The following is a 27,587-nucleotide window of genomic DNA, read 5'->3' on the forward strand; positions in this document are numbered from 1 at the left end:
GATTCATTGAATTTGTGAATGTTGTTAAAATGTTTTTAACTTTGTAAAATTAGCGAACTGCAGCATCACTGGAATCACAAACAGGAGCTCAGGCTCTGATTGGCCACAGCATAGTTTCCATTCAGTGCTCTGCAGCATTTCAGTGCGTTAGTGTCTAATCCTGCTTCACACAACATACAGCCTTAAAAATGAAAACATACGTATGATGAAGAGGAAAAACCACAAGAGTGTGTAAGGTTGAAGAAATGTGAAAGATGCTCACATTGACCTGGACATGATTCACAAATACCGCAGCAGAACTGGCTTAGAGACAAAGAACAAAGGCACAAAAGGATCAGCTCAACAGAGACAGAAGTGATGAAAACGAGCAGAAAGACAAATAACAAATCTAAGATGCACCAAAGCTGCCAACACACAAGAAAGAGACACAAACATGCAGAGATGCAAAGAGACGCACGTGTTCTTCAAGTGAAAGATTCAGGGTCAGAAGTTGAACTGACTGCAGATCGTTTTCACTCACACTTTCAGACCTTCATGAATGAAGTCTGACCCTAACCCTCCTCCTCCTCACTCTGCTCCATATATGTAATTTCATCTGTAAGCCTCTAATAGCTGTTTATCAGTTAATGGTGGCAGAGACGTTAATGGTTCTGTAATCTTCTGTGCCTTTTTATTTTCATCAGTCTGATGGTGAGCAGAACAAAAGCAGCTCGCTGAGTGGATCATAATCGTCCCGCAGATTTACACACAAATGACATTTAGAGACAATTACGTCAGCGTGAGACAATAATCCAACTAAGTTGTTAATCGACACAGAAACACGGCGAGGAAGACAAGCTCAGCGAGCATGAACATCCTCAGAGTTCCTCCTCTCTGCGGTCGTGTTCAGCCTCACAGTCCAAACACATCATGATGACGCCTGAAAACGACAGTGAGGCAGACACACACTGCTGGAGGTGAACAGTCACAGAAGAAAACATGGTCACACAGTCACTCATATACAGACGTGCTGCTGAGCTCATGCAGACATCCAGGAGCAACCTGGGGCTCCGCCTCCTCACAGCAGCGGTCATATTATGATGACATCACAAAGGTGCAGTTCAGGCTAGCAGACAGCTAGCAGCTACAGCCGTCGCCAACGCCTGTTAGTCAAAGAGGCCACGCCCATAACCATGCAAACTTTAAACAGGTGAGTTATAAAGTCATCGTCCCCGTACGTTTGCTGTGAAGGGCAACATTATTTCTAGACACCAATCAGTTTGCAGAGGTGGGACCAAGTCATTGTTTTGCAAGTCTCAAGTAAGTCTCAAGTCTTTATCCTCAAGTCTCAAGTCAAGTCTTAAGTAATGTCAGGCAAGTCAGAGTCGAGTCTCAAGTCACTGGTGTAAAAGTCCGAGTCAAGTCACAAGTCTGAAACTTTGAATTTCAAGTCCTTTCGAGTCTTTAAAAAAAAAATGAAAAAATAATGTTGCAGTTATGCTAAATGTAAATATTAGACCATGTAATTTTAAAATCTGTGTTTTTCTCAACACATGACAAAATAGTGAACTTAGAAAATATACACAAATTGTGAAATTGCACCTCTTTAAAATGCAGCTCAATTAAACTTAGCTCCAAGAATAATTTTCACCGACAGTTCTGAGATAAGCTGCATGTTATTATTGGATGCGGTTGTAGGACCGGCTTTAAAATCGCATGACAAAAATATCATACACATTAAAAAAAACTGTATCACCAACGTAGCCTGGACAACATTTGCTAGTTAGATGAAGTCAGCTATCTCATCTTAGCATATTTATATGCATATTTATAATCATACGGTTCTTGGAGTGAGTGCATACACTCGTGAAGTTTAGTAACTTCAGGTCACTGCAACAAGCCCAGGTACAGTTTACCGACAGATGGGTGCAGGACCTTGAAATGCACCGTGTCGAACGAAAGACCATCGTACGTATCATAAGTTTACCAGTCTCACAAATTGTCGTCATAAATACACATTCCTTAACCGTTTATTAATAGGACCTTTGAGCTCAACGGTAATTAATTAGTAGTGGAAATAATTTCTGGTAGCGTCACAGAAATGTAGCAGTGACAATAATATTGTATGCTGTAATCGTACTGGGCAATTAGTGATACAAAAAACCTGTTTTATCCTGTGAATAAAAGTATATGTTTTTGTCAATGTACCATAATAACAGAAGCGAAACGCAATATTGTGTCAGGACAATTCACTATTTATGCACAATAAATAAAGGAGCATAGCGCGACAATTTCTGTTCAGCGCCAGACTTGCTTGTAACCTATATCACCAATTATGTTATGAAAATGACGTATTAACTACTAAAAAACACTGACCTTCGTGTAAATGCTTGGAGCAGACTAACCTGTGAGCTGGAGTGTTCTGGGACGTTATATTTGATCTTTGAATGGCTGAAATCCAGGCCATCCGTCGCCTCTTTGTTACTTCGGAAACATGGCTCGAACAATTTCTCTTCAACGACGTAATCCGATAACAACCGATCTCTTTACCCGTCGGCTTCCCGTGGCTGTCATGCGACCGGCTATTGCAGTTAATAATACAACAGCTTCTTGACATTTTTGTGTTTCTTTTTATCGCTGTATAACTGATTTTAATTGAAAGCCTGCGTGCGCTAGTACCGCTTGCCACGAGTTCCCAGAATCCTTTGCGGTTCTACCCGTGAATGACGTCACATTTTCAATCTCCATATAATATGCATGTTAAATTTTATATTTGGGGTAAAATATCAAGTCTTTTCAAGTAAACCGGTTCAAGTCCAATTCAAGTCCCAAGTCATTGGTGTAAAAGTCCAAGTCAAGTCACAAGTCTTAGAACATTTTTTCAAGTCAAGTCTAAAGTCATAAAATTAATGACTCGAGTCTGACTCGAGTCCAAGTCATGTGACTCGAGTCCACACCTCTGTCAGTTTGTGTATCAGGCTGTAACATGGGGGTCAATGGGACCGACTCACTGCTGCCCCCGCTGGACGTCAGAGGAAATGCAGCGATCATTTTCTACCCCTGAGGGTTCAAGGTTCAAATCGAAGATTCATCATTATGAAGCATGAATGTGTGAGAAATGTCCAGGAATATCAGAATGTCAGCGTGTGTTCGTGCACACGTCTTATGAACCTGACAATAGAGCAGGGCAATATGACCAAAAATATTTATCACGATATACATTTGAAAATTTGCGATAACGATATAACTGACGATATAATCGACACGAGACAAAATACTTTACAACTCCTCAACTTTATTAGTGCAAAACAAACATCAATGTATTTCACTGAAACAAGCAGCTGTTTTTTATCTGCATTAAAGTTATATAAACATGTAACAGTGCAAATGCAAACTCCTCACTGACAGTTTAACCAAAAGGCATTTCCAGTGGAAACTGGCCGACACATCCTCAGCATAACCATGTATAATATACATGTATAATATCCACAACACTTAAAAAGAGCTTATACACACACAGTACGGTAATATTACGTTGAAGCGCAGTGCGTATCACTCCGCGAGGCTCCGCCTACGATGCCATAACGCTCCGACAATCCATCAAGCGCTGCGGCTTCGTAGCTTAGCAAAGTCGTAGTGAAACATCTGACAGATTTTCGTGTACCACATAAAATCGTCTCGAGGTCAGTAAACACAACCAGAGTTCATACATCAGGCACACGGGATTATAAGGGGCTCTGTCGACTGTCAGAAAAATCAAAGGATTGATTTTAAGTGCGCCGTATTTTCCAAACAACACGGTAATAACGACGGCCCGCTAGCATGCGCTACCAAAAATAGTGCTTTGTTGTGTATCTGACGGACGAAAGCTAAACCAGTTCCACACCAGTGAAGCTGCAGCATTTTTACAAACCAGTTCAGGTTCATGGTTTCACTCAACGATCCGCTTTCACTCTTCTCATTCTGCGTCACTGCCATGATTTTTCCGCCATGTGCGTATGTAAACAAAGGAACTGTGCATGCACGTTTTACCCATATTCTATCGCCATAGTTCATTTTCTTATCGTTGCCCAACATTACACCGGTGTTACCGTGAACGGTATGATATGGCCCAGCACTACCTGACAGGAGGACAAAGAGCCCACATGGCTGCGGACACCATGTGGGTTTAAGCGGCTGACAGGTAAACTGACATTCGTCTGTGTGACGACTAGGGCTGCCACGATTACGTCGACTATCAAAAACATCGTCGACTGATTTAATAGTCGACGCGTCGTTTGAAGCTTTGTAAGATCCTGAAAGACGCAGGAATAAGTAGCAGGATTTAAGAGTGTAATAACGGACTGAAACAGAAGATGGCAGCACTGCATGTACAAGGATGCCAGCTGCCGTTAAACCCCGAAGAAGGAGAAGAAGAAGCAGCTGTGTCCCAGAATTCATAGCGCGGCCCAGCTTAGTTTCCAACAATGGCGGCAGCTAGTTAGTTTTAATATTACTCTTATTATTCTTTCTGGGTCACAAAATAAACGTTTAACATATTTTCAGGCTGGAATGTAGCTGTGTAAACCTCAAATATCTGCTCAGTTTATCAGGACACCGCATATTTTCAAAAGCGCTCCGACGTTTTCGGAGACGTCTGTTACCCACTAGCTCGATAGCTAGCTGGGGTCAAGGGTCACTAGAGCCGTGAGAACACCGGACTCCCAGCAAATCGTTTTCAAACCCACCGCCGCTACTCAGGTTAAACATGATATATGAGTCACTTAGATAAATTAAAATGTTATTGTTTGGCTTTTTTTAGTATTTTATTTGTTCCTGAGTAAATCGGTTTGGCTGAGATTAAAGTTATAGTTTTTACACAGCTGAATAAACGTCAAGCAGACAGCTGATTATCAGAAGTGTGAGATGCTGGAGAATTTACTCCGGTGTCCTGTTATATTTTAGATAGCAAGGAGTTTACTAAACTTCACCGAAACAATCTGCAAACTTCATTAAAATTTAATAAACTATCATCGTGTCTTTATTGTTAGTTAGCACAAACACTTCAAGCTGTAAGCTAATGATAGTTATATAAGAGCAGATGCTGCTGGTGCAATAAGCTGTAGTTTTACGTCCAATGGATGATGATCTGATTAGTGACTAATCGCAAAAATAATCAGTGACTAGTCGACTATCAAAATAATCGTTTGTGGCAGCCCTAGTGACGACAGAGATCAACGCACAGCTGATGTGATTTACGAGAGGTAATAAACGCACTGCAGAGGGTTAAATGTTTAACCTTTGACCTTTTCTTCTTCTGATGACTTCTGAGTTTTTGTGCTGACATCAGGATGAAAACCCGTTTCCATCGTAAGAACACTGAGCTCCTGAGCCGCCTGTGCTCTGGGTCACGTGATCCCATCAGGAGGATTATTGGGAATCATTTGAAGGATTTCTGCGGATATAATTCAGCATGTTAGGATAATAATTGATAGAAGATTCCACTTTCATCTGGTAAGACGCAGCTTCAGCGTGGATTAGACATCTGGACTGAGCTGCCTTATTTTCTGAGCCTTATTAGGCTGAATCTTATTTATCTCTTATCATGTCTGCAGCTCATCAGCTCCGATTATCATCTGCACTCTGCAGCTGCTGCACGGTCACGACCTGCTGCACGCCGCCGCCGTCGAGTCTCCGCGGAGGGAAACGCTTTCTGCACCCCAAACAGGAGTGACAACAGTTATTTAAGGAGTGCTTCTAACGAGCTGCGAAACAAAGAGATCGATTAAAAATAACGTGACCGCTAAACACATCGATCAAAACACGATGAGTCGTCAGAGCATGACGTCAGAGATTGATCACGACGAGACACACCTGAGCACAGGTGCAGCAACTGCAGCAAAGCAGCATGTAGCACAACCACTGGAACTTCCTGCAGCTGGGGGCGAGCTCGCATGGCGAGCTGCTCGTGTTGGTGGAAGACGGATTACTTTAGAGACAGGAAGAAGAAACATGGAGCGGTCGATGGCGAAGGAGCTGACTTTCAGGTGAAAATGTGATTTTGGATCATCGGGAAGTGGAAACAGGGCAAGCACCGCCGCTCGGGCGCCCCTCGGATTAACAGAAAGAACGTTCTGCTCGCGCTCAGTAAATTGGGGTCATGATGACATTTCATAAAACCATCAGAGCTTCTAAAAACCAATAAAGGAGAGTGAACGGCAGCGTCTCGGCCCGTCCAATCCGCCTGCTGCTGCCTCTATTTTTGGAGGAGAAGAGGAATGATGATTAATGTTATTGGATTATTTACATTGCCCTCAACATGATTGAGCCGCAGAAATGAAATTAAAATGTGTGTTGAATGGGATTTTCCAGGAAAGTCCTGTAAAAACCACGACGGTAATAAGGAATGACTAATTCTCCCAAAGTCGATTAAACACCATCTCATCCCGCAGGAAAACACGGCGCAGCCGCACAGCCGGGAAGACGTGGATTAGACGGCCGCAGTCACATTAAGAGGCAGATTAAACTGCTTTTATTATCGATTCTTTTATTATTGTTCAGCCCGCTCTTGTTCTCGGGGCTTAACTCTGCTGCTTAGGCCACAAAACAAGTCATTAGACACAAAACCTGCATGGCCCAAGGACACGGCGGATTAGGAGGAAACAGGCCCAGGGCCGCCATGTCAGAGGCCCCCGCCGGCCCCCAGAGGGCCGCCAGCAGCAGGAGGAGGAGTTTCTAACACACACAGCACTTTTCATGTTTCGAGACCTTCCTGACTCTCCGTGTGCCCCTTAGAGCCTGTGCATGGATTTTTCTGGGAATTGTCCAGTAAAGTCCAAACGATGTGGCGTTTGTGTCCGAGGTGCCTCAAAGCCCCTCTTAGGTTCTCACAGCCGAGCTCTTCTGTTCGGCTCTTAGACCGACGCATGAGAAGAGCTGCAGGACTTCCTAGGAACTAATGAAGATCCGTTACTGGACTCCAGGTATTCCTTGGTGAATAGTTGTTGCTTTCCAAAGTAACTGCTTCCGTGCTCAAAACACAACGCCTTCAGTGCCAGGCTGGGCGCTCCATCGCACTGACGTGGCCTCACACAAGACCTCTGAGGGACAACAAGCTTCATATACTAACCCTTCCTCCTCTCACCCAGTCACAGCAGACGGGCCTGCTTCTAACTGAGGTTTCTTCCTCTAAAAAGGGAGTTCTTCCTTCCCGCTGTCACCAAGTGCTGGCTTGTTTCTCTGTTTTATTCTAGGCTCTTTACCTGACAGTATAAAGTGACTTGGGTCAAATATCTACAAGTAAAAGTCCAGACAAACACGTGAGAGAGGAAGGGAGGAAGCACAGACGGCACACTGAGGAATAATCATCTGATCGAGGTACAAGCGGAACAATGACAAACAGGAGGAAACAGAATTCAATACAAGGCATTCGAAATAAATGTGTCAGGGTCCTGAGTCTGAGCGACCCAGGGTCCCTGAGCAGTTGTGGACTTATATTATTATTTTATCTTTTCTGGACTGTGCTGCTGTCCCGTTCTCCTTGCTTGTTTGTGTGTGTGAGTGCAGCAGTGACACTCTCAGGCCTGGTGGGTGTGGCCCTGCCGGATGGCTGGTCACGCCTAGGACCTCACACACCTGCTGCTGATCGGGCTCGTCGGGGGGAGCAGGGAATGATGGAGCTTCCTCCGGTGCAGGATCATTGCATGAGACTCCACGAAGAGCGTGGAAAGCCAGAGAGCAGCGAGCACGGGGAGTGCAGACACACGGGAGCCGAGAGCACAGGACACGGACTTATTGGGAAGGAAGACACGACACGGGAGTCAGGGGAACGCACAGGGATTGTTTATGTGCAGATTTACTGCACTGTAAATGAATGCACTGTTAAGCACAGAGAGTCCAGCATTTGGGTCCTCCTTTCCCCTCATCCCCACAGTCTGCCACACAGACCGTGACAAAATGACTATCAAAATAAAACAGGAAGAGCCTAAAAGAACATGATGACACGAGGAGCCCAAACTAACAGAGCATAATAAAAAGAACCAATAAAAATAACTCCAGGATACCAGAAACTGTCACTGGGATTATTATGGAAGCACGTGGACAGCATGAATGAAGAATTTCAGTCAGAAAACTTAAATGTTAACAAACTTATGAAGAGTTACAAAGAATAACTCCAGGTACACCGAAGCTCCGCCCCTGAAACACACACACAGACTGGGCGGAGAAAGCGAAAAGGTGGAGAGGCAGGTAGAAAGGTGGGTCTGCCCGGGTGGTCGAGGAGACACTAGGAGCACTGTTACACTGTAGTGTAGTACTTTTACTGCAGTAAGTAATCCGAGTAGTTCGTCCTGTGGAGCGACAGAGTGAGGATGAGGACGTCCTGCAGCTTCTGCATCATAACGGGCCAATCCCATTTTCATGCAGCAGCACGGCTCCTGTGTGGATGAAGGCTGAGGCAGATGAGTTTGTCCCATTATATAATGTTGGAGCCCAATATAATAATCTTAATGGGATAATTTAATGCAATTTTCTTTGATTTGATGCACTCTGACTCTGACGGCTAATCTAAAGGGAGTGTTTAAAATAGATTGAAAAATGAAGGAAGTCCGACCAGCTAATCCCCCCCCCCCCCCCCCCCGCGGTCTGACCTAATCCAAACATCACCTGTTTCCTCAAATGTTCCCAACGACTGTTTCAGGCCTGAGACCCGGGGAGCGACCCAAGCTGCACAGTTTGTGAGGTGGTTGCGTCGGAGCGAGGCCTGCTGGGATCTCTCCTGCTTTAGGAACCACTGCCTGATGTTAAAGCTGCGGTTTGACCCCGCTCTCCTGCATCTTTGCATTCATGCTGATGTTCCCGAGTCCACGCACTGAGCTCCACCTCAGAATCAGCTCTGAGGGTCTGAACTCCACCAGCATCCACCAGCAGCAGCTCTGCATCGCTTCCTTTAAGCTGATCTCATCGTACAACACAAACTCAAGTTCATCTGCAGTGATCACATGTGTTAATGCACATGTAGCGTGCATGAGTCCAGATGTCAACAGCTGCAGTTCCTCCTCAATCAGCTCATATAAGAGACAGAAAACAATTCATGTGCAGCACTAAGCCCTCCCTTCACACACACTAATGGATCCTAAAGACACACACTTAATCACACACTCAGCGTTCACATCACGTATGTGTCGACGACCAGAAAACAGGTCGTCTCGCTGCGCTCGCTCATTCACTTTAAACCAGCTCAGCTTCCAGCACGCTCCGAGATGGTCAAAGAAATCCAACCAGAACATGACTGAGTCTGTAAAACACACAGAGACTCAACGATGACGTGCAGAGGCATTAATGGACTACAACAGGACACAAAGCAAAACGAAAAACCTTTAAAAGTAAAAGCAAAGAGATCAAAATGACTAAAAAGGACGACACAAAGACACAAGGGGTGTCCTCCTGAGGCCACATCTGTCGGCCGATTACGTCACAGCGACGCAACAAAGGCTGTCCAAATGCGTAGACTCCTCCGAATGCAGCCGACAAATGCGTCCTTCATTTCCCCAGATTTGAAGGATGGGTCGGGTGTGTTCTTCGTGGACCACCATATCCCAGAAATCATAGCGTGGCCCAGCCAATTCCAATTTCCAACAATGGCGGCAGCTGCTAAGTTTTAATATTTCTCTTATTAATTTTTCTGTGATACAAAATAAACTTTTAAGATATTTTCAGGCGAGAATGTAGCTGTGTAAATATCTGCTCAGTTTATCAAGACATCTCATATTGGCAAAAGCGCTCTGACATTTTTGGAGACGTCTGTTAAGGTAAATGGCCTGTATTTATATAGCGCTTTACTAGTCCCTAAGGACCCCAAAGCGCTTTACACTATACACAATCATTCACACACTGGTGATGGCAGCTACATTGTAGCCACAGCCACCCTGGGGCGCACTGACAGAGGCGAGGCTGCCGGACACTGGCGCCACCGGGCCCTCTGACCACCACCAGTAGGCAACGGGTGAAGTGTCTTGCCCAAAGACACAACGACTCAGGCTGTCGGAGCCGGGGCTCGAACCGGCAACCTTCCGATTACAAGGCGAACTCCCAACTCTTGAGCCACGATCGCCCCACCAGCTCGATAGCTGACCGAGGGGTCAAGGGTCACCAGAGCCGGGGATAACAGCGAACTCCCAGCACATCATTTTCAACACAGACCTACAGCCGTAACAAGGATCAAACATGTCGTTATTAATCACGTCAGGCTGAAAACCCTTTTCTCAACAGTAACCCACGAAATTCAGGAAACATGTTTTTATCTGAATTACCTCTGCACTGCATAGCAATGATAATAACAATAATAATAGCAGTAGCCTCTGTGCTGCATACTTTCAGTTATTCTGACTGTTGGATCGAAGGCGTCCTCACAAACTCGTCCGTCCTTCTTTCATGTGTGAGATGTTGGGTGTACGAGCCTCCGCTGACCATCGAACCCATTTCTGCGGCTCAGCTGCAGCAGAACCTGAACTCACGTGTTTATTTCTAGATGAGCCCAAAGGTCGCACTGTGCAGAAAAAGGACAATAAGTGACATATTGTAGAGTAAATAAAGCCTGTGAAGATGAATCCTTAATCATGTCTGCTGTTGGAGGTTGTTAGATTACATATTGTCTCACAGCCTCCTGATCTTTAATATCAGCGCTGTGAAACGCTTAAACCCTGCAGGCAATCTGCTGCTCAGCGATTGGAGTGGCTGCAAAGCTGATCAAACACAAACTGAATCAAATCAAAGCTAAACTTTCACATCATTTTAGATCGCTTAGAGGTCAAAGGTCAGGCCGCACACACTAACACAAAGGATTTCTTACCTTCAGAGCCAGCAGACAACTCAACTGAGTTTGGAGATTTACGGTTTTATCTACAGAAGATCAAATTAAAACATTTTTTCCACATAACTCTCAAACATTCAGGTCGCGTTTCGGACGGTTCCACGGCAACCGAAGCCTCGAGTTGGTATCTCCAGGAAAGTGGATGGATGAGAAAACCAGTGCTTGCGTCAACCTGGAGTTTGGCGTGCCTCAGGGATCAGCTCTCGGGCCTCTGTTCTTTCCTGTTTTAATCAGCTGACACAGTTATCTGACCGTTTGGATCTCAGAGACAACAGGACCCAAGAACAGATCCCTGAGGGACTCCAAAGGTCTGAGAAGCACAATCACACCAGGTTTGGATTTATGAAAACTTAACTATTTATTAATAAAGATAATGCATTTACCTTTTCACTCAGGTAAACATCTGAAAGCTGCTTTGCACCCCACCTGCATCGCATCGTCCTTGTCAGGCTGTTTCTGGCTTCATTGCAGGCTTTGGTCTGTTCTCAGTAACAGTTCGTGCTGAGGTTCCCTGAAAAGCAGAGATGACGACACAGACCAAGCTTGTCTGACCTGATCCATCGACAGCACGAGGTTACTCATTAATGCCGCTGTGTGGTTTGGATTACTCGCTGGGAGAAAGTCCCGATCCTGAGCTTCATGTTCACACTGATTCTTCTCTGAGGAGCTCCGTGAGCCCATCAGCTGTTGGTACGCCCAGAGTTTTTAACAAACTGAGCTCAGAGATGAGCAGAGCTAATAAATAGGCAGAGAATGAGGACCGAAGGTTCAAAGAAACGAGAGACAACGAGTGACAGCACGGAGAAAGACGAGAGGCTTGTCTAACGGAGGACGAGAGCGACGTGGATACGTCAGCAGATAAAAACATATGAAGTTTACATTGCTGTTGCCCAAAACACAAAACGTTTCAAATAACAGCAGAGAACAGGACACATCAAAAACATCATAAAAATCAGTTCAGTCATCTGAGGAGCTTGGACAGAAAAGCGACTGCACTTCTTTAAGAAGCTCCTTCAGCTCTAAGACCAAACGCTGGAGCGTCCTTGTGTCCTTTAAGATCGTCGCTGCAGTGTATTCTGAAGTTGTCGTTCTTTTCCTTTAATGTGTTGGGCCCGCTCAGCCTTCATTAAATCAGCTTCGTCTGTGCAGATCAACTCTCTGAGGTCATCACATACATCTTTAACCTCAGTCTCAGCCTGGAGAGGGTCCCCATTCTGTGGAAGTCCTCCTGCTTGGTGCCGGTCCCAAAGACAACGCACCCTAAGGAGCCAAACCACTTCAGGCCCATTGCCCTGACTTCATACCTGATGAAGACCATGGAGGGGATCATACTACACCACCTTCTCCCACTAGTCTAGAGGTCTAGACCTGCTGCAGTTTGCCTACCAGCTGAACATCGGGGTGGATGATGCTGTTACCTACCTGCTTCTCTCATCTCTCATCAGCACAGTGAGAGTCATGTTTTTTGACTTCTCCAGTGCCTTCAACTGTCCGCTGAAGTCCATCGAGCAGGTTGGGGAGGAGAGGATGTTGTCTAACATCCATCATGGACATCACCTCCCACCCCTGCATGAGACTGTACGAGCACCGAGCCGCTCGTTCAGACTTTTACACCCACAGTGTAGGAAGGAGCGCTACCACAGGTCGTTCTTACAGCAGCTGTCAGACTCTATAATGCAGCTTAACATCCTTTGGTCATCTTACTCACCAGCTTGTTTGTTCTCTGCACATTTTATGCATATCTCCGGGCAATTGTTCTATATGTATTTCTCTACATTGTTACCTGTATATACAAACTTCATTTGCTTATGTTTACAGGACCACTTTGTGTCTTCCTTTTATATTTTATATTCCCCTTACTTCTCATCCTTGTGATAATAAAGTTTTATTCTATTCTATTCGTCTGGTTCTGCTGACCGCCGTGGATCCAAACTCTTGGGAATAAGTCTGTGTGCATCTCAGGTGAAATCATTCCTCTTTATTCGGGGGCCTGTGAAGCTGCTTTTGTGTTGAGCTTATTTCTGATGGAGGATATTATTTGAGTGTTTTTCTTCTTCTCCCTCCATTTAATCTGACTTTAATCCTTATTAATGTGTTTACATTTTCCTCCTATTGTCTTTTGTTTGTTTGAAGCTCGCACAGAGTGAAGTGTGTGTGGTTCTGTCTGATCCTTCTGTTTTTTCATCCAGGTGACTCAAATCCTGTTTGTATCCTCACACAAACTCATCTCCCCCTCTTCTTCCCCTCGCCTCCTTAATTTCCTGATAACCTGTTAATTTTATTGTTTTTCACTCACATTACACGATTACTGCAACGACCCAGCGACTCAAATCACTTAATGCATTATTATTGAGGCCAGGCCCTTGTCGCGTGGGCTCCTTTAGCCAAATGACTGTTGATATTTGCTTTTAATTTAAGCAATCCACTACAAGACTCATTAACATGCTGCTAGATTAACTGCCTCCAAGCTGAGGTTATCCGCCTCTTAATGCCCTTTCCATGGAGATAATCCCTGCTAACTTGGATTGGAGGCAACAATGAGATAAGCAGTGAATATGAAGAGATGAAGGAGGACCCGTCTGATCTCATCCAACAATGATTGTTTTTCTCTTTCGCCTGCAATTTGCTTAATTTAAGGGTTATTGACTGGCAGTGTGTCACAGAGCCTGAAGGCAGCACTGATCCTGATGGATTATTGATCAGCAAATTGTGCAATCACAAATCGCAATATCTTTCAGGAAACAACAGGATTTACAGTTGACAGTAAAACGGTGACATGCTGACTACAATATCTGTATATACATGCAGTAATATTGTGGGCATGATTATTCACAGCTCAACACCTCATCAGCACCTCAGAAATCTTGGACAAAGCAAAGGCTGGGGTCGGGTTCCTCAGGGATCATTTCTGAGTCCTCTTTTTTTCACAACAAAATCACAACAACAGTCGCCTCAAAGTGCTTTATATTATAAGGTCGACCCTACAATAATACATGCAGAGAAAACCCAACAATCATATGACCCCCTGTGAGCAGCACTTTGGTGACAATGGGAAGGAAAAACTCCCTTTTAACAGGAAGAAACCTCCAGCAGAACCAGGCTCAGGGAGGGGCGGGGCCATCTGCTGTGATTGGTTGGTGTGAGAGAAGGAAGACAGGATAAAGACATGCTGTGGAAGAGAGACAGAGGTTAATAACAAGTGTGAGTCAGTGCAGAGAGGTCTGTTAACACATAGGGCCTGTTTCAATATGTGTACTTGTGCGTATTTGTGTTCTCGTGTACTCGTGATACGCCATCAGTCGGAGACCAAGTACTGTTCCAATTCAAAGTACGCATCAAGCCGAGAACGCAAAAAATTCCCGGATGTGTTCTCGCTCCGCCCGTTTTATCGAGCATGCATCAGTGGTGACTTGTGTGGACTTGGTACAGCTAAATATCCCAGAATGCATTTCTCCAAAACTCAAACGCGGCAATGGCGGATAGGCGCGGCATTTAAGTTATTTTCAAACGAGAATGTAGCTGTGTAAACTTCAAATATCTGCTCGATTTATCAAGACATCACATATTTGCAAAAGTGCTCTGATGTTTTCAGAGACGTCTGTGACCAGCTCGATAGCTGACCGGGAGGTCGAGGATTTCTAGAGAACAGCGGACTCCCGGCACATCGTTTTCAACCCCCCCACGGTCTTTTCGCTACTCAGGTTAAACATGATATATAAATTTCTGAGGCAACTTCGAAATGTAAATTTTTGGTTTATTTCAGTGTTTTATTTGTTCCTGAGTAAATCGTTCTGGCTGAGATATATTTAAATTCAGGAGGAAACATTTTCACTGGGAACAAAAACAGCATGTTAATACTTGGAGATTCTGAAGGCTGTTTCAAAATGATCAGATTATAATTTAAATATTTGTTCAGTTCTCTTCCAAACCCCAGCAGCTGTCTATTGTAATTTTTGAGTGTCTACTAAAATAAAAATAAAGGCGTTCTAACATCTCACCTGGTTGTTTTTATTAAGACATACAGTGGGGCAAAAAAGTATTTAGTCAGCCACCGATTGTGCAAGTTCCCCCACCTAAAATGATGACAGAGGTCAGTAATTTGCACCAGAGGTACACTTCAACTGTGAGAGACAGAATGTGAAAAAAAATCCATGAATCCACATGGTAGGATTTGTAAAGAATTTATTGGTAAATCAGGGTGGAAAATAAGTATTTGGTCACCTCAAACAAGCGTTCTCGGCAAGTCCGGACTCGCCGAGAACGCGAGCACAGACTCGCGTACTTGAGAATTGAGAAAGGGCCATAATGAGTGAAGAAGAAACACCCAGTGCATCATGGGAATCCCCCAGCAGTCTACACCTATTGCAGCATAACTAAGGGAGGATTCAGAGTCACCTGGTCCAGCCCTAACTATATGCAGTGTTGGGAAGGTTACTTTTAAAATGTATTCCACTACAGATTACAGATTACCTGCCCCCAAATGTATTTTGTAACGTTTTCCGTTAAGTTACTCAATGAGAGTAATGTATTCTGAATACGTTGGATTACTTAATATATTGTCATGCTTTTTACAACTACATGAATGTCCTATTGCTGTGTGATTTATTACTATTACTGAAGGTTACTCTCCATACAAAGAGTAAAGTAAGGGTAGGTGGACATTAGGTAAGGCTACACTTTTTGCAGTAATCTCGTATAGAAAACTATTCCGCGCGTATATAAAACAGGTCTGCGGCTCCGAACCGTAAAGGCGTAAAACCGTAAAACCGTAAAGGGACCCTTGGATGGATGCAAGGATGGATGATGGATGCATGGATGGATGGATGATGGATGGATGGATGGATGGATGGATGGATGCATGGATGGATGGATGCATGGATGGATGCATGGATGGATGATGGATGCATGGATGGATAGATGCATGGATGGATGGATGGATGCATGCATGGATGGATGGATGGATGCACGCATGGATGGATGCATGGATGGATGCATGGTTGGATGCATGGATGGATGGATGCATGGATGGATGGATGCATGGATGATGGATGAATGGATGATGGATGCATGGATGGATGGATGATGGATGCATGGATGGATGGATGGATGGATGCATGGATGGATGCATGCATGGATGGATGCATGGATGGATGATGGATGCATGGATGGATGGATGGATGGATGGATGGATGGATGATGGATGCATGGATGGATGGATGGATGGATGGATGGATGGATGGATGGATGATGGATGCATGGATGCATGGATGGATGGATGGATGGATGGATGATGGATGCATGGATGCATGGATGGATGGATGCATGGATGATGGATGCATGGATGCATGGATGGATGCATGGATGGATGATGGATGCATGGATGGATGGATGGATGGATGGATGGATGGATGGATGGATGCATGGATGCATGGATGGATGGATGGATGGATGGATGATGGATGCATGGATGCATGGATGGATGGATGCATGGATGATGGATGCATGGATGCATGGATGGATGGATGGATGGATGATGGATGCATGGATGCATGGATGGATGGATGGATGGATGATGGATGCATGGATGCAGTGCCCTGAAACCTGCTTTGAAGACCAAGATGGAGGTCTGCACATCACTATTTGTTTGTGGATTATCTCATATTCAGCACTGAACATGAGCCATATCGTTTTGTCTTCACATCAGCAATAAATAAAATCCCCAAACCTGACCTCTGACCCCGCCTCAGTTGTTAAAATACTTTTGATTTGCTTCAGAGTTCGAAGCCAATTAGAAGAAGCAGGAGTTTTTTTCTGCAGTTTCCCTGGCGTCCAGCAGAGGCAGCAGTGAGTCCGTTACCATAGACAAGCATGTTTACAGGCTGATGTCCACAGGTGCAGCCTCTGTAGATAATCTCCTGCTTCATAACACCTGTACAGAGGGAGGATTTACTTATAGCTCACCTGTTTGAAGTTTGCATTATTAGGGGCGTGGCCTCTTTGAATGAAAGGTGAATGGTGACACAGCTGGTAGGGTCACCTGAACTGGACCTCTCGACAGTGTTTGTTCTGTTGGAGCCTTTTGGAGCATTTTTAATGACATCATGTGACCAATAATATAGCCGCTGTGAGGTCACTGTACTAACAGACCACCTGAGGAGGCGGAGCTTCAGTTTTAGGCTCTCATTTGCATGTTGCTGATCAATCATTAGCAGGAATCTGTCATGCTACGTCCTCTACTCTGAACATAGTTTGTTCTAGGTCCAAAGCTGAAACACAGAGTCTGTGTGAAGGTGAACATCCTCAACTGTTTATTAATATTTGTCATTTTGAAACCGATTTGATTCTTATTCTGTCCTCCAATCTGTTCTTAGCTTCATTGTGTTAATCCCAGCACACTTTCCTCTTGTTAACAGGCACACACACACACACACACACACACACACACACACACACACACACACTTCCTCAGTCAGCTCATTATAATTCATATGTATATGATTTCACAGTATTAACGTAACTATTTATGTACTATAACTAATTCATAATTCAATATTTCATAAGATCAGAATAAAATATTTTAAAAATGCCTGAAAATATTAAGAAATTGCAACAACCAAACACCGTCAAATATTAATAAATGTTTCAAAAAAAAACTCAGTGCTTTTTCTTACTAACAGGTGTGAAGATGATGGAGAATGGCTGACGAAGGTCTGACTGAGGCCTTCGTCTGTGAGTCCTGGAATTCCCTCCTTCCCAGTTATCCCAGCATGGGTGGAAACTGGAGGAGAAAAGGATCAGGGAGGGAAAAGGAAGGACAGATGGAGGAGGAGAGTGAGGCATGCAAAGAAAGGGATGGGGAGGGGTGAAGATGGTGGGAAGGGAGGGTGAAACGGAGGGGGCAGCCACATGGTGGAGCAGAGTGTGAGCGACCACACACATCACAATTATGCCCGATAATTAATTAATTAACATCTGACCTGAGAGAAAATTACAATCAGACTTAATCCAGGAGAAGAGATGAACCTGGAGCCTACAGAGCCCACAGACTGAGCTCGTGTTTACAGTACAGCGAGTACTTCAACACATGGAGAATACCTGCATCACATAAACTTTACTCCATTTGTACCTCAGATTATCGATATGAATACTTGCACATGTTTAACTATAGACACGTGTACACTCATATACAATACACAGGTCATAAACCAAAACAACATGTTTACAGAAGCCGAAGACTCTGTGGTTAACACCCACCAAATCTCTCAGCTTTGTGAAAATAATCTTTTTCATATATTTATATATAAGTAATAATTAAACATTGCTTCATATGGAATTATATTTATGTGACCTTAATGAATACTTTAGGCCTGTGTTACTCTGGCGTACATCTATAACATTGAGGACACACAATGAGCTCGATCACTGACAGGAACGTTTCCTATATACATGCAATTGATTGTTTTTATCGTGTGAATTTTTGTATTGATGTACTTCATCTGTACAGCTGTAGCTTAATAAACCATATGAAACTTTATTGAAACATCTCTATGTCACATCTGTTTGAGATGACAGATGGTGTAACCTGGGCACATCACTGTGAAAGAACTCTGCAGCAGAGACATTGAGCTGTTAGCCGTTAGCATGCGTCCGTACTACCTGCCCCGGGAATTCTCGCATGTTATCGCGATAACAGCGTATGTCCCCCCCTCGGCCAACGCGGATGCAGCCTGTGACTCTCTCCACTCTGTGGTCAGCAGACTGCAAACACAATCACCGAGAGCCCTTCTCATAATATCAGGGGACTTGAATCATGCCTCGCTGGACTCTACACTGCCCACCTTCACCCAGTATGTGACCTGCCCAACCAGAGACAATAGAACACTGGACTTACTGTATGCCAATGCAGAAGAGGCATACAGCTCATCACCTCTCCCTCCACTGGGCAGATCTGATCATAACCTGGTGCACCTTGTCCCTGTGTATGAGTCCTTAGTGCGCAGGGAGCCACCCGCACAGTGCAGAGATGGTCGGAGGAGAGCGAGGAGGCTCTTAAGGATTGTTTTGAGTCGACTGTGTGGGAGGTGATCTGTGACGACCATGGAGAGGACATCGACAGCCTTACTACATGCATTACTGACTATATTAATTTCTGTGTGGATAACACTGTACCTACCAGGACTGTACGGTGTTTCTCCAACAACAAACCTTGGATTACCCCAGAAATGAAAGCCGTCCTCAAGCAGAAGAGGAGGGCCTTCAAATCCAAAGACAAAGAGGAGTTGAAAAGGGTGCAGAGAGAGTTGAGAGGACTGATAAGGAATGGGAAGGACAGCTACAGGCAGAAGATGGAGAACCAGCTTCAGCAAAACAACGTTGGTGAAGTCTGGAGAGGCCTCAGAACCATCTCAGGCCACAAACAGCAGAACTCTCTGCCTGGGAGGGATGTGAGATGGGCAAATGAACTGAATCATTTCTTCAACAGATTTGATTCAACCATGAGACAGTCTACAACATCGGCTGCAGACTCACCCACCCCCACTGCTGCTGCTCCACCTCAGACACTTCACACCTCCTCTATTCACCCTGCTCACTCCCCCCCACCCCCAACAACAGCATCCAATACACACTCAACACAAGGCTCCAGCCTGTCTCTCTCAACCACCCAGGTTAGGAGGGAACTGAGGAGGATTAAAGCCAAGAAGGCAGCGGGTCCAGATGGCATCAGCTCGAGGGTCGTCAGGTCCTGCGCGGACCAACTGTGTGGGGTGATGGAGCACCTCTTCAACCTGAGCCTGAGGCTGGCTCAGCTTCGGCGCCTGGTGAGCTCATCACTGGACCAACTTCAGTTGCCTACCATTGGAATTGGAGTGGATGATGCCGTCATTCACCTCCTACATCGTTCCCTCGCTCACCTGGAGACCGCTGGAAGCACTGTGAGAATCATGTTCTTTGATTTCTCCAGTGCCTTCAACACCATTCTTCCCTCGGTCCTGAAGGACAAGCTGGAGAACTCAGGAGTGGACCATCACCTCACTACATGGATTTTGGACTACCTCACCGACCGACCACAGTATGTGAGGACTCAGGGCTGTGTGTCGGACAGGGTCGTCTGCAGTACGGGGGCCCCACAGGGAACGGTTCTGGCTCCGTTCCTCTTCACCATCTACACTGCAGACTTCTCCCACAACTCCACCCAGTGCTTCCTGCAGAAGTTCTTGTCACAGGCTGGGTCTCCGACCCAGCACTCTGAGTTTTCTTTGTATTTTTTGATATGTTATTAGTTTTTGTGTTATTTCCTATTTTGCCTTTAGTTTAGGCAGTTATTGGTTATTGTTCCTGGGTTTTCTATGTTTTGGGGTTTGGTATTTATTCATCACGTATTAGGTCTGTTAAGTTGTGTTGTCATGTTTAGTTTTAGTATTTCCTGTTTTATTCTGACAATGTCATGTGTTCTCTGTTAATTGTATTTAGCTTTTCTCTCCTGGTCCTGTCATTAGGTTTATGGCTGTCAGCTGTTTCCCCATATGTTTCCACTTCCCCTGATCACCTCATGTCTGTATTTAAGCCTTTTGTTTTCTTCATGCCATTGTCGGGTCGTCTGTTTATTCTGCCCTAGTTCTAGCCTGGGTCTGTTTATTTTGACCTCGGTCTTAGTTATGGTTTTCATCTGTTATTCATCATTAGTCTTAGTCATAGTATTTGCTGGTTATTTTCCATCACAGTCATAGTTTAGGTTTTGGTCTCAGTACCGTTTAGTGTTTTGTTTCTTAGTGATTTGTCAGTTTACTTTGGTTTCCTGGTTTACTCCTGCCGTCATCTAATAAAGGATCACTTTTCTGCTCAAACTTTCAACTACTCGTCATCATCTGCTTTTGGGTCCTGTTTCCACACACATCGGCGCACCCCGCCGTGACAGTTCTCTGATGACTCTGTAATAGTCACCTCATCATTGATGGGGACGACAAGGAGTACAGAGGACTGACTCAAGGCTTTGTGGACTGGTGCCAGCTGAACTACCTCCAGATCAACACCAGTAAACTTAAAGTAAGTAAGTAAACTCTATTTATTAAGCGCTTTTCGCAGACAGGCAATCACAAAGCGCTGTACACAAATATTAAAATATTAAAATAAACAATAAAATCAATAGACATTATATACAATGTAAAAGATCAAATGTAAATAATGTAAAAAAAATAAAATATGTAGATCAACAAAAGGCTTGTTTGAACAGAAGAGTTTAACTGTTTTTTAAAAACCTTCAGTAAAACCAAGGAGCTGGTGGTAGACTTCCACAGGCACAAACATCCTCCACTGCAACCACTGAACATCCAAGGTATGAACATCGAGGCTGTGGACAGCTACAGGTACCTTGGTGTTCATCTGAACAATAGACTGGACTGGACTCATAACTCAGACGCCCTCTACAGGAAAGGGCAGAGCAGGCTGTACCTGCTGCGGAGACTCAGGTCGTTTGGAGTGGAGGGCCCACTCCTGAAGACCTTCTATGACTCTGTGGTGGCCTCAGCCTTCCTTTACTCTGTGGTCTGCTGGGGCGGCAGCATCTCTGCTGGGGACAGGAAGAGACTGAACAGGCTGATCCGCAGGGCCAGCTCTGTTCTGTCCTCTGGACCCAGTGGAGGTGGTGAGTGACAGGAGAACGGCGGCTAAGCTGTCATCCCTGTTGGACAACATCTCCCACCCCATGCAGCAGACTGTGACAGCACTGAGCAGCTCCTTCAGTGGCTGCAGCACCCACGGTGTGGGACGGAGAGATTTCACAGGTCTTTCCTTCCCACTGCTGTCAGACTCCACAACAAAGACTCCAACTGATCAAACACATCCACATGTGCAATAAGATTAAGTGCAAAACCCTCTGACAAAGTTGTATTTTTACTCAGTTGTATTAAGCATTTGTATTCTATTGTTATCCTATTGTATATTTTATTCTATTCATTCTACTGTATGTAGTATTTTATTTTATTCTATTCTGTACAGCTGTGTACTGTATTTATTCTTATTGTATTCTAATTTTTGCGTCATAACTTTTGCACTGTCCACTTCCTGCTGTGACAAAACAAATTTCCCACGTGTGGGACTAATAAAGGTTATCTTATCTTATCTTAATATTCTCAGGACAACATCTTTACCTCAGACCAGTGATGACTTCCTTTAAAGGCAACACGAATAGATGTAAACTACACCCTGACCTTCTGAAGGAGGCGTAGACCCACAACACGGCGAGCTGAAGGCTGAGGTCAGGATTAGGGTTGAGGTTAGAAATGAAGGGTCACCAGGACTCAGGGTTAGAGGTTGATCACATCAGTGTCCATCTCCTGTAAATCTGCAGAGGGAATGCCAGCAGCCTCTTTGGCGCTCCTGCAGGTAAACATGAAGGTGCTTTTGTCACTTCCTGTCTCACTGGCCACCAGCTTCCTGGGACAGGCCGAGCAGAACTGGCTAATTGTATTCAGAAAGCAAAGAAAACAAAAGCTCTATGACATTTAATCGCTCATTCAGGTCAAGCTTTTAAATTAGCATAATGCATTTAGCTTACTGAGTGAGACGGCACGCGTTGGCATCAGGTGTCCGAGGTGGCGTGATGCCTGAGGCGGGTGGCTAAAGAAACAGGCCAGACGCAGCGAGTCTCCGCACAGTATTAAATTTTTTAATCATTAGCCATTAAAGCTAATGGCAGCAGACAGACTGGAGCTTTCTCTGGATGCTGCTGTTGGTCTGGCTTGGCCTCATGCACTTTAGGGCCGAGATTACAGAATGCAAATGAGGCCGTGTGTGTGTGTGTGTGTGTGTGTGTCGGGGGTTGCAGGCCTCCCTCATATAAGAGAATATGGTTCAGAGCTCCAGACACAGACTCCAGTCTAATTTGAAAACTTTAATCCCGACCCAGGCGCTGTTTACATCACTGAATTAGGTTAATCTATTTGCATAAATGTGCATTTATGAATAATTAGTGGGACACAGAGGGCTGTGGAGGGTGGTGGGGGCGAGGGAGGGGTGCCGACGTGTGGCCAGACTATTGCTGCCGTTGCCGGCAGTAAACAATGGAGCTGCAACAACAATGAACAACAAAAACCGCGGGGAGCTGCAGCCGTCTGCCGCCTGAATTACTGCTATCGCTTACAGGCCGCGGCCGGCCGAGCCCACGCACCAGCAGCCAGCCGCCCTTAATTTCATCACAGCTGCCGCTTTAATTGGTCCCATTAACTCCCCGTGAGACAGCACGGCAGCCGCAAACCTTTGAGCTGCTTCTGGTGATGGTCTGCTTTCATTCCCGGCCTCCTCGGAGTAAAGTGGGTGCAGGTGAACGTTTGCAGTTGTGTTCAGCAGACTCGATTTCAACCAGAGAAAATGGATAAAACGTCTCCTAGTTTTCCCCTCTGAGTCCATCAGACGCAGGCGGCTCCATCCAAATATCGATATCATCAATACCAACACTGGTAACGGTATCTGATCGATGCCGGTACAAGGAGATCAATACTTTGTTTCTATCTTCTAAGTTCAGTGTGTGAACCTGTCTGTGCTGTTTCATTCACACAAGCTGAGACAGAGTTTCAAAATAAAAGCTGAAAGCTGTTTTATTGTATTAACTCATTATTGTGGAAATCACACTGGTCATTAAAATGTGATGAGAATGTGCAAGTTAATGATTTTCTCCCACAAATCAGGACACAGCTCTTTCCCATACGTAAGCTTCCTTTATGGGGTGAAAATATCGGTATCTGTGTACTGGCCCTGAACTCTCAGACTGAGAGCACTATTGTCTCTGTTTCAGTCATTTCCTCTTTACTTTGTGTGCTCGGGCTTGTTTTACTTCCTGCCTGTCTTTTGTCCCCCTGTTGCCGTCAGCCTGTTTTTCCTCGTCTTTTGGATTTGTCGTGTTTCTGGATTTTTATTGACGCTAACCTCCGTTTTGAAGACGAACAACGACGTCACAGTTTAATGAAGACTTTCAGGTGAACAACAGGTGAGTATTGGCAGCAGTTGAAAGGAGTCCTCCACACGACCACGTCCAGCTACGGCTGTGTGGTTGCAGGCTCGGGTGAGTGGCTGTTGGTTCCACAGGTGTTAGCACAGGTGAGTCTTCTTCATGTTTCAGTCTCGTCTCTGTGTTCGTGCACCTTCTGTCAGTCATGTCTCTTTGCCTCCTGTTTTACTTTGACAGTCTCGCGTCCCGTGTCAGTGCATTCAGTTTGGCTTCCTCCCCGTCTCGTTGTGTTTGATCTCTCCCAGCTGTGTTCCCCACGGGGTTCTCCTTCCTCTGTGTATTTAAGCCCACGTGTCGTCCACGCTCCTAGCTTAGTTTCCCAGTGTCTTAGTTCCTCATTCGTGGTTTCTAGTTTCCTGTTTTTGTGTTTAGCCCGTTACATGACAGTTTCACAAACACGAGTGCAGGTAAGTTTCTCAGCATGCTCTGATTTCTGCAGGTTTGAAGGTGGGTGAGGCCAGTACGTGGCACAGGTGAGCAGGCAGGTAACAAAGCGGCACTTGACTCTTTGAAGCTTCGCGGTCCAGCGAGGAGGAGAGAGGAGGACCGAGATGAAGATGGGAAACAGGTGTGCCGGTGAGGTGATCACGCCCCCTTCTGGGAGGAGTCAGGAACACCTGATAAAGAGGAGGATATTAAAAAGATGGACAGAGGCTGTGTCCCAATCCAGGGTCTGCACGCTTGAAGTACGCGCACTACGTACGGTGCGTACTATAAGTACGAGAAGTGCGGAGGTGAGAGGCTTGTGAAATAGGACGGTCTTGCCTTCGTCGCGCTGTTCAGGTTGCCTAGCAACCATGATAATAACCGCGAGACACGTTACATACAGCTTTGTGTGACAGAAATGAAGGAGAAAAATGTTTTGTTGGTCATTCATTTTTGTCATGACATCACTTTAGCTGAGTATCTGAGGCTGAGACCACGGGACTGTAAAACATGATTGTTGGGCTTCATTTCTGTGCTGAACAGTCATTTAAGATTAGTTAGTAAATAACAATCAGCTGATGTTGTTCATGAGACTAAAGTCATCTCACTGTGTAATGTAAATATAATATGGACAATGTTATATTTATTGTCAGATTATTATGATATATCACAGCAGTGAGCTTGAACTCTGTGTCAAAGATTCAAAGATTCAAGTTGCAGTTATTTATATTTCCTGTCACCTTAAATCTTCACTCAAAGACAAGAATCTGTGACAGTGTATCTACAGATGTTATATATAAGAGACAAATATTGTTCTTTTAATATGTTGGCATTACTAAATTTGGCTCAGTGCTTACATGTATGTGTAAAAAGCAAATGTAGGAGCTGTGATAACTGTGTCTGATAGAATGAAGAGTCGACTGATATATGAAATATTCCTTTATTGGGTGAGAAAATCAGACCATGTCATAACTGCTGTAAGTCACACAGAATAGATATCAGAGCCTTAAACAGGCTGACGTCTGCTAAATGGGTCAAACTGGGCAGAAAGTCTACAAACACATAACATCCTTATAGAATATGATGTAACACTATAGATCAACTTAGCTCAGAATATATAAAGCATATAAACAGTTACAGCAATATGATGCAACAAACACAGCAGCTACTGATCCAAAATCCTCAAAGCTTCATAGAACTGAAACCAACATTTATTTTAGCTCCATTCTGCTGCTGATACAGACTTTAGGTTTCTGAACATTAAACTTGTTGCTGCCTTTCATGGTGTGTAACCTGAAGGCCCTGAGTACTCTGAGTACTTTCTCCCACACTGGAAACACTGGGATGATAACATTATTTGAACATTACCTAATAAGACTGATTCAGCACAGACAGTTATGTTAAACTTTCCTAGCAGTCCTTCACAAACATATATATATGTAAAGGCTTTAAAACCAAGTTAACGCTGAAAGTACAAACGTCACTAATGTTTGTAACTTTGCCGACATGTGGCCAACAGTAATGTTTTAATGTTCTTCGTTATTAAACTTTCGCACATAAATAAGTGACATCATATTCAGTACTTTTGACAGTTCACTCTTCGGCCGCTCCCTTCTGCCGGATTTTGCGGCAAAATTATCCACACCCACCGCCGCGCTATGGATTGTGGGATATATGGGACCACGAAGCGTGCACCGGACCACGCTTGATATTTGGGGAAATCGACGCCACATTTGAAGTACACTTTGAATTGAGACAGCCGTCGTCGCGTCGCTGTGACGTAATCGCATTGAAATGCGTACTTCAAGCGTGCGACCCTCTGAATTGGGACACAGCCCTGGAGTGCAGAGACGAGCAGCAGAAGGCACGCTGGAGCAGAAACCAATCAGGACACAGTTTACTAAGGTCAGAGGTCATCTCGTTTCCTTACACACTTCTATGCACTCCCTGCTGGATGTTAGCGAGCGTGCAGGCTTTAATCACCTTGCTGTGATTTATTGTTAACATAACTGAGGTTTTACTGACGGCTGTGGAAGCTTTTCTCTGAATTATGAGATAATTTAATCTTTTCCATTTTAGCCTCAATCGCCTCTTCATCTTCTTCTTCCTCTGCTTTCTGTTCCGCTCTTTCTTCTTTGTGTGCAGATTATAAACTGAAGCAGAACATCAGTTTGAGGCTGGATTAAACATCACCGCACAAACTTATGTTCACTCTTCAAACAGCGTGGATTACCAAGATTTGCCGGAGGAAACTGATTGATTACGAGCGCTAAATAATCTTCAGATTAAGGTCTGAATATTTCTCTGAGCTTCTCATCACTTTATCTCCATCCCTCATCATTTTGTTCTTTCTGTAATTAACGCGCAGCTTTGGTCGCGTCACCGCTGATCAGAGGTCAGCTGTGAAGCTCTCGGGCTTACTGACATCACTGCGAGTCCAGGAAGTGTGTTCAGTTACATCAAGAACGTTTCTCAGAGGAGGCGGCGCCGGTGTCAGTGTGCTGGGGCTCCTCCCAGCTCGACATGAAGCTCCTCCCCTTTGCTGCGTTCCTGCCTATAAAGCTGTCTCGGCTCTTTGGTGCAGGTTTCCTCCTCGCAGTGCTTCAGCCTGGCTAACCTCACCGTCCTGCCGCCTCCTGCAGACAGAATTACGGCGTACTCTCAGCCCCAGCTCTCAGGTGTTTTGTGGTGCGGTCACAGGCCACGCCTCCGCGCGCTGTCTTCAGACGATTAGCTGTTTTTGTTCCTCAGAATGGAGCGCTCTGTTTACAGTTTAGAAAGCGATGTTATCAGATTATTCCACTGTTGGTTTATTTCTTTACGCTGAAACGATAACTGAGACTTCATGAAAGTCACAGACGCTCACGTGTCAGCACGTGTCAGCACGTGTCAGCGCCGCCAACACCACAGAGTAGAAAACGGTCAGCTTTGACCTCTGACCTCTCCATCACACCGGCTGATAAGCATGATGCAAAAGTAAAATCTGATGACTGCTCTGCAGGGCTGTGCCTCTCACAGTCTTATTGTTGCGTTTAGCTGCTGTTGATGCAGAGGTCAGAGGTCAGGCTGGTGTGTGGAGGTTACGGCAGCCTGACAAATGGATGCTCCTGCTGCTCCTTTATGTGGGCGTGTCCACGCTCTCAGGGGAAACCCGCCTCCTCCTTTCACCCAGAGGGGCTTGGCGCCAAAATAATCAACGAACCCGCCCCCCGCCATCACGAGCAGAAGCCATGAAAATTTGGTTTAACGTGGTGAAGACGGAGAAACCACCTGCTGCACGGATATCCCAGCGCGAGCCACTCTGCTGCGCTTCCTGAAGCTCCTCCCCCT

At 45.0% G+C, this 27,587-nt stretch overlaps 1 protein-coding gene and 1 long non-coding RNA gene across 2 annotated transcripts; both read left to right on the forward strand.

The window, feature by feature from the left end:
* Nucleotides 1-409: 409 nt before the first annotated feature.
* Nucleotides 410-11,401, forward strand: LOC309720039. The gene is made up of 3 exons (XR_014280401.1): nucleotides 410-1,189; nucleotides 10,910-11,136; nucleotides 11,224-11,401. It is a non-coding gene; the product is annotated as an uncharacterized lncRNA (long non-coding RNA).
* Nucleotides 11,402-19,050: 7,649 nt separating this feature from the next.
* Nucleotides 19,051-22,002, forward strand: LOC309720797 (uncharacterized protein; the record flags this gene model as incomplete). Its single annotated transcript, XM_082557971.1, has 2 exons — nucleotides 19,051-20,872; nucleotides 21,962-22,002. One exon carries the CDS (start codon nucleotides 19,051-19,053, stop codon nucleotides 20,107-20,109), a length of 1,059 nt encoding a protein of 352 aa, XP_082414097.1. The 3' UTR covers nucleotides 20,110-20,872; nucleotides 21,962-22,002.
* Nucleotides 22,003-27,587: the final 5,585 nt, after the last annotated feature.

The sequence above is a fragment of the Aulonocara stuartgranti genome (assembly GCF_965226115.1).
Source record: "Aulonocara stuartgranti genome assembly, chromosome: 13".
Lineage (NCBI taxonomy): Eukaryota > Metazoa > Chordata > Actinopteri > Cichliformes > Cichlidae > Aulonocara > Aulonocara stuartgranti.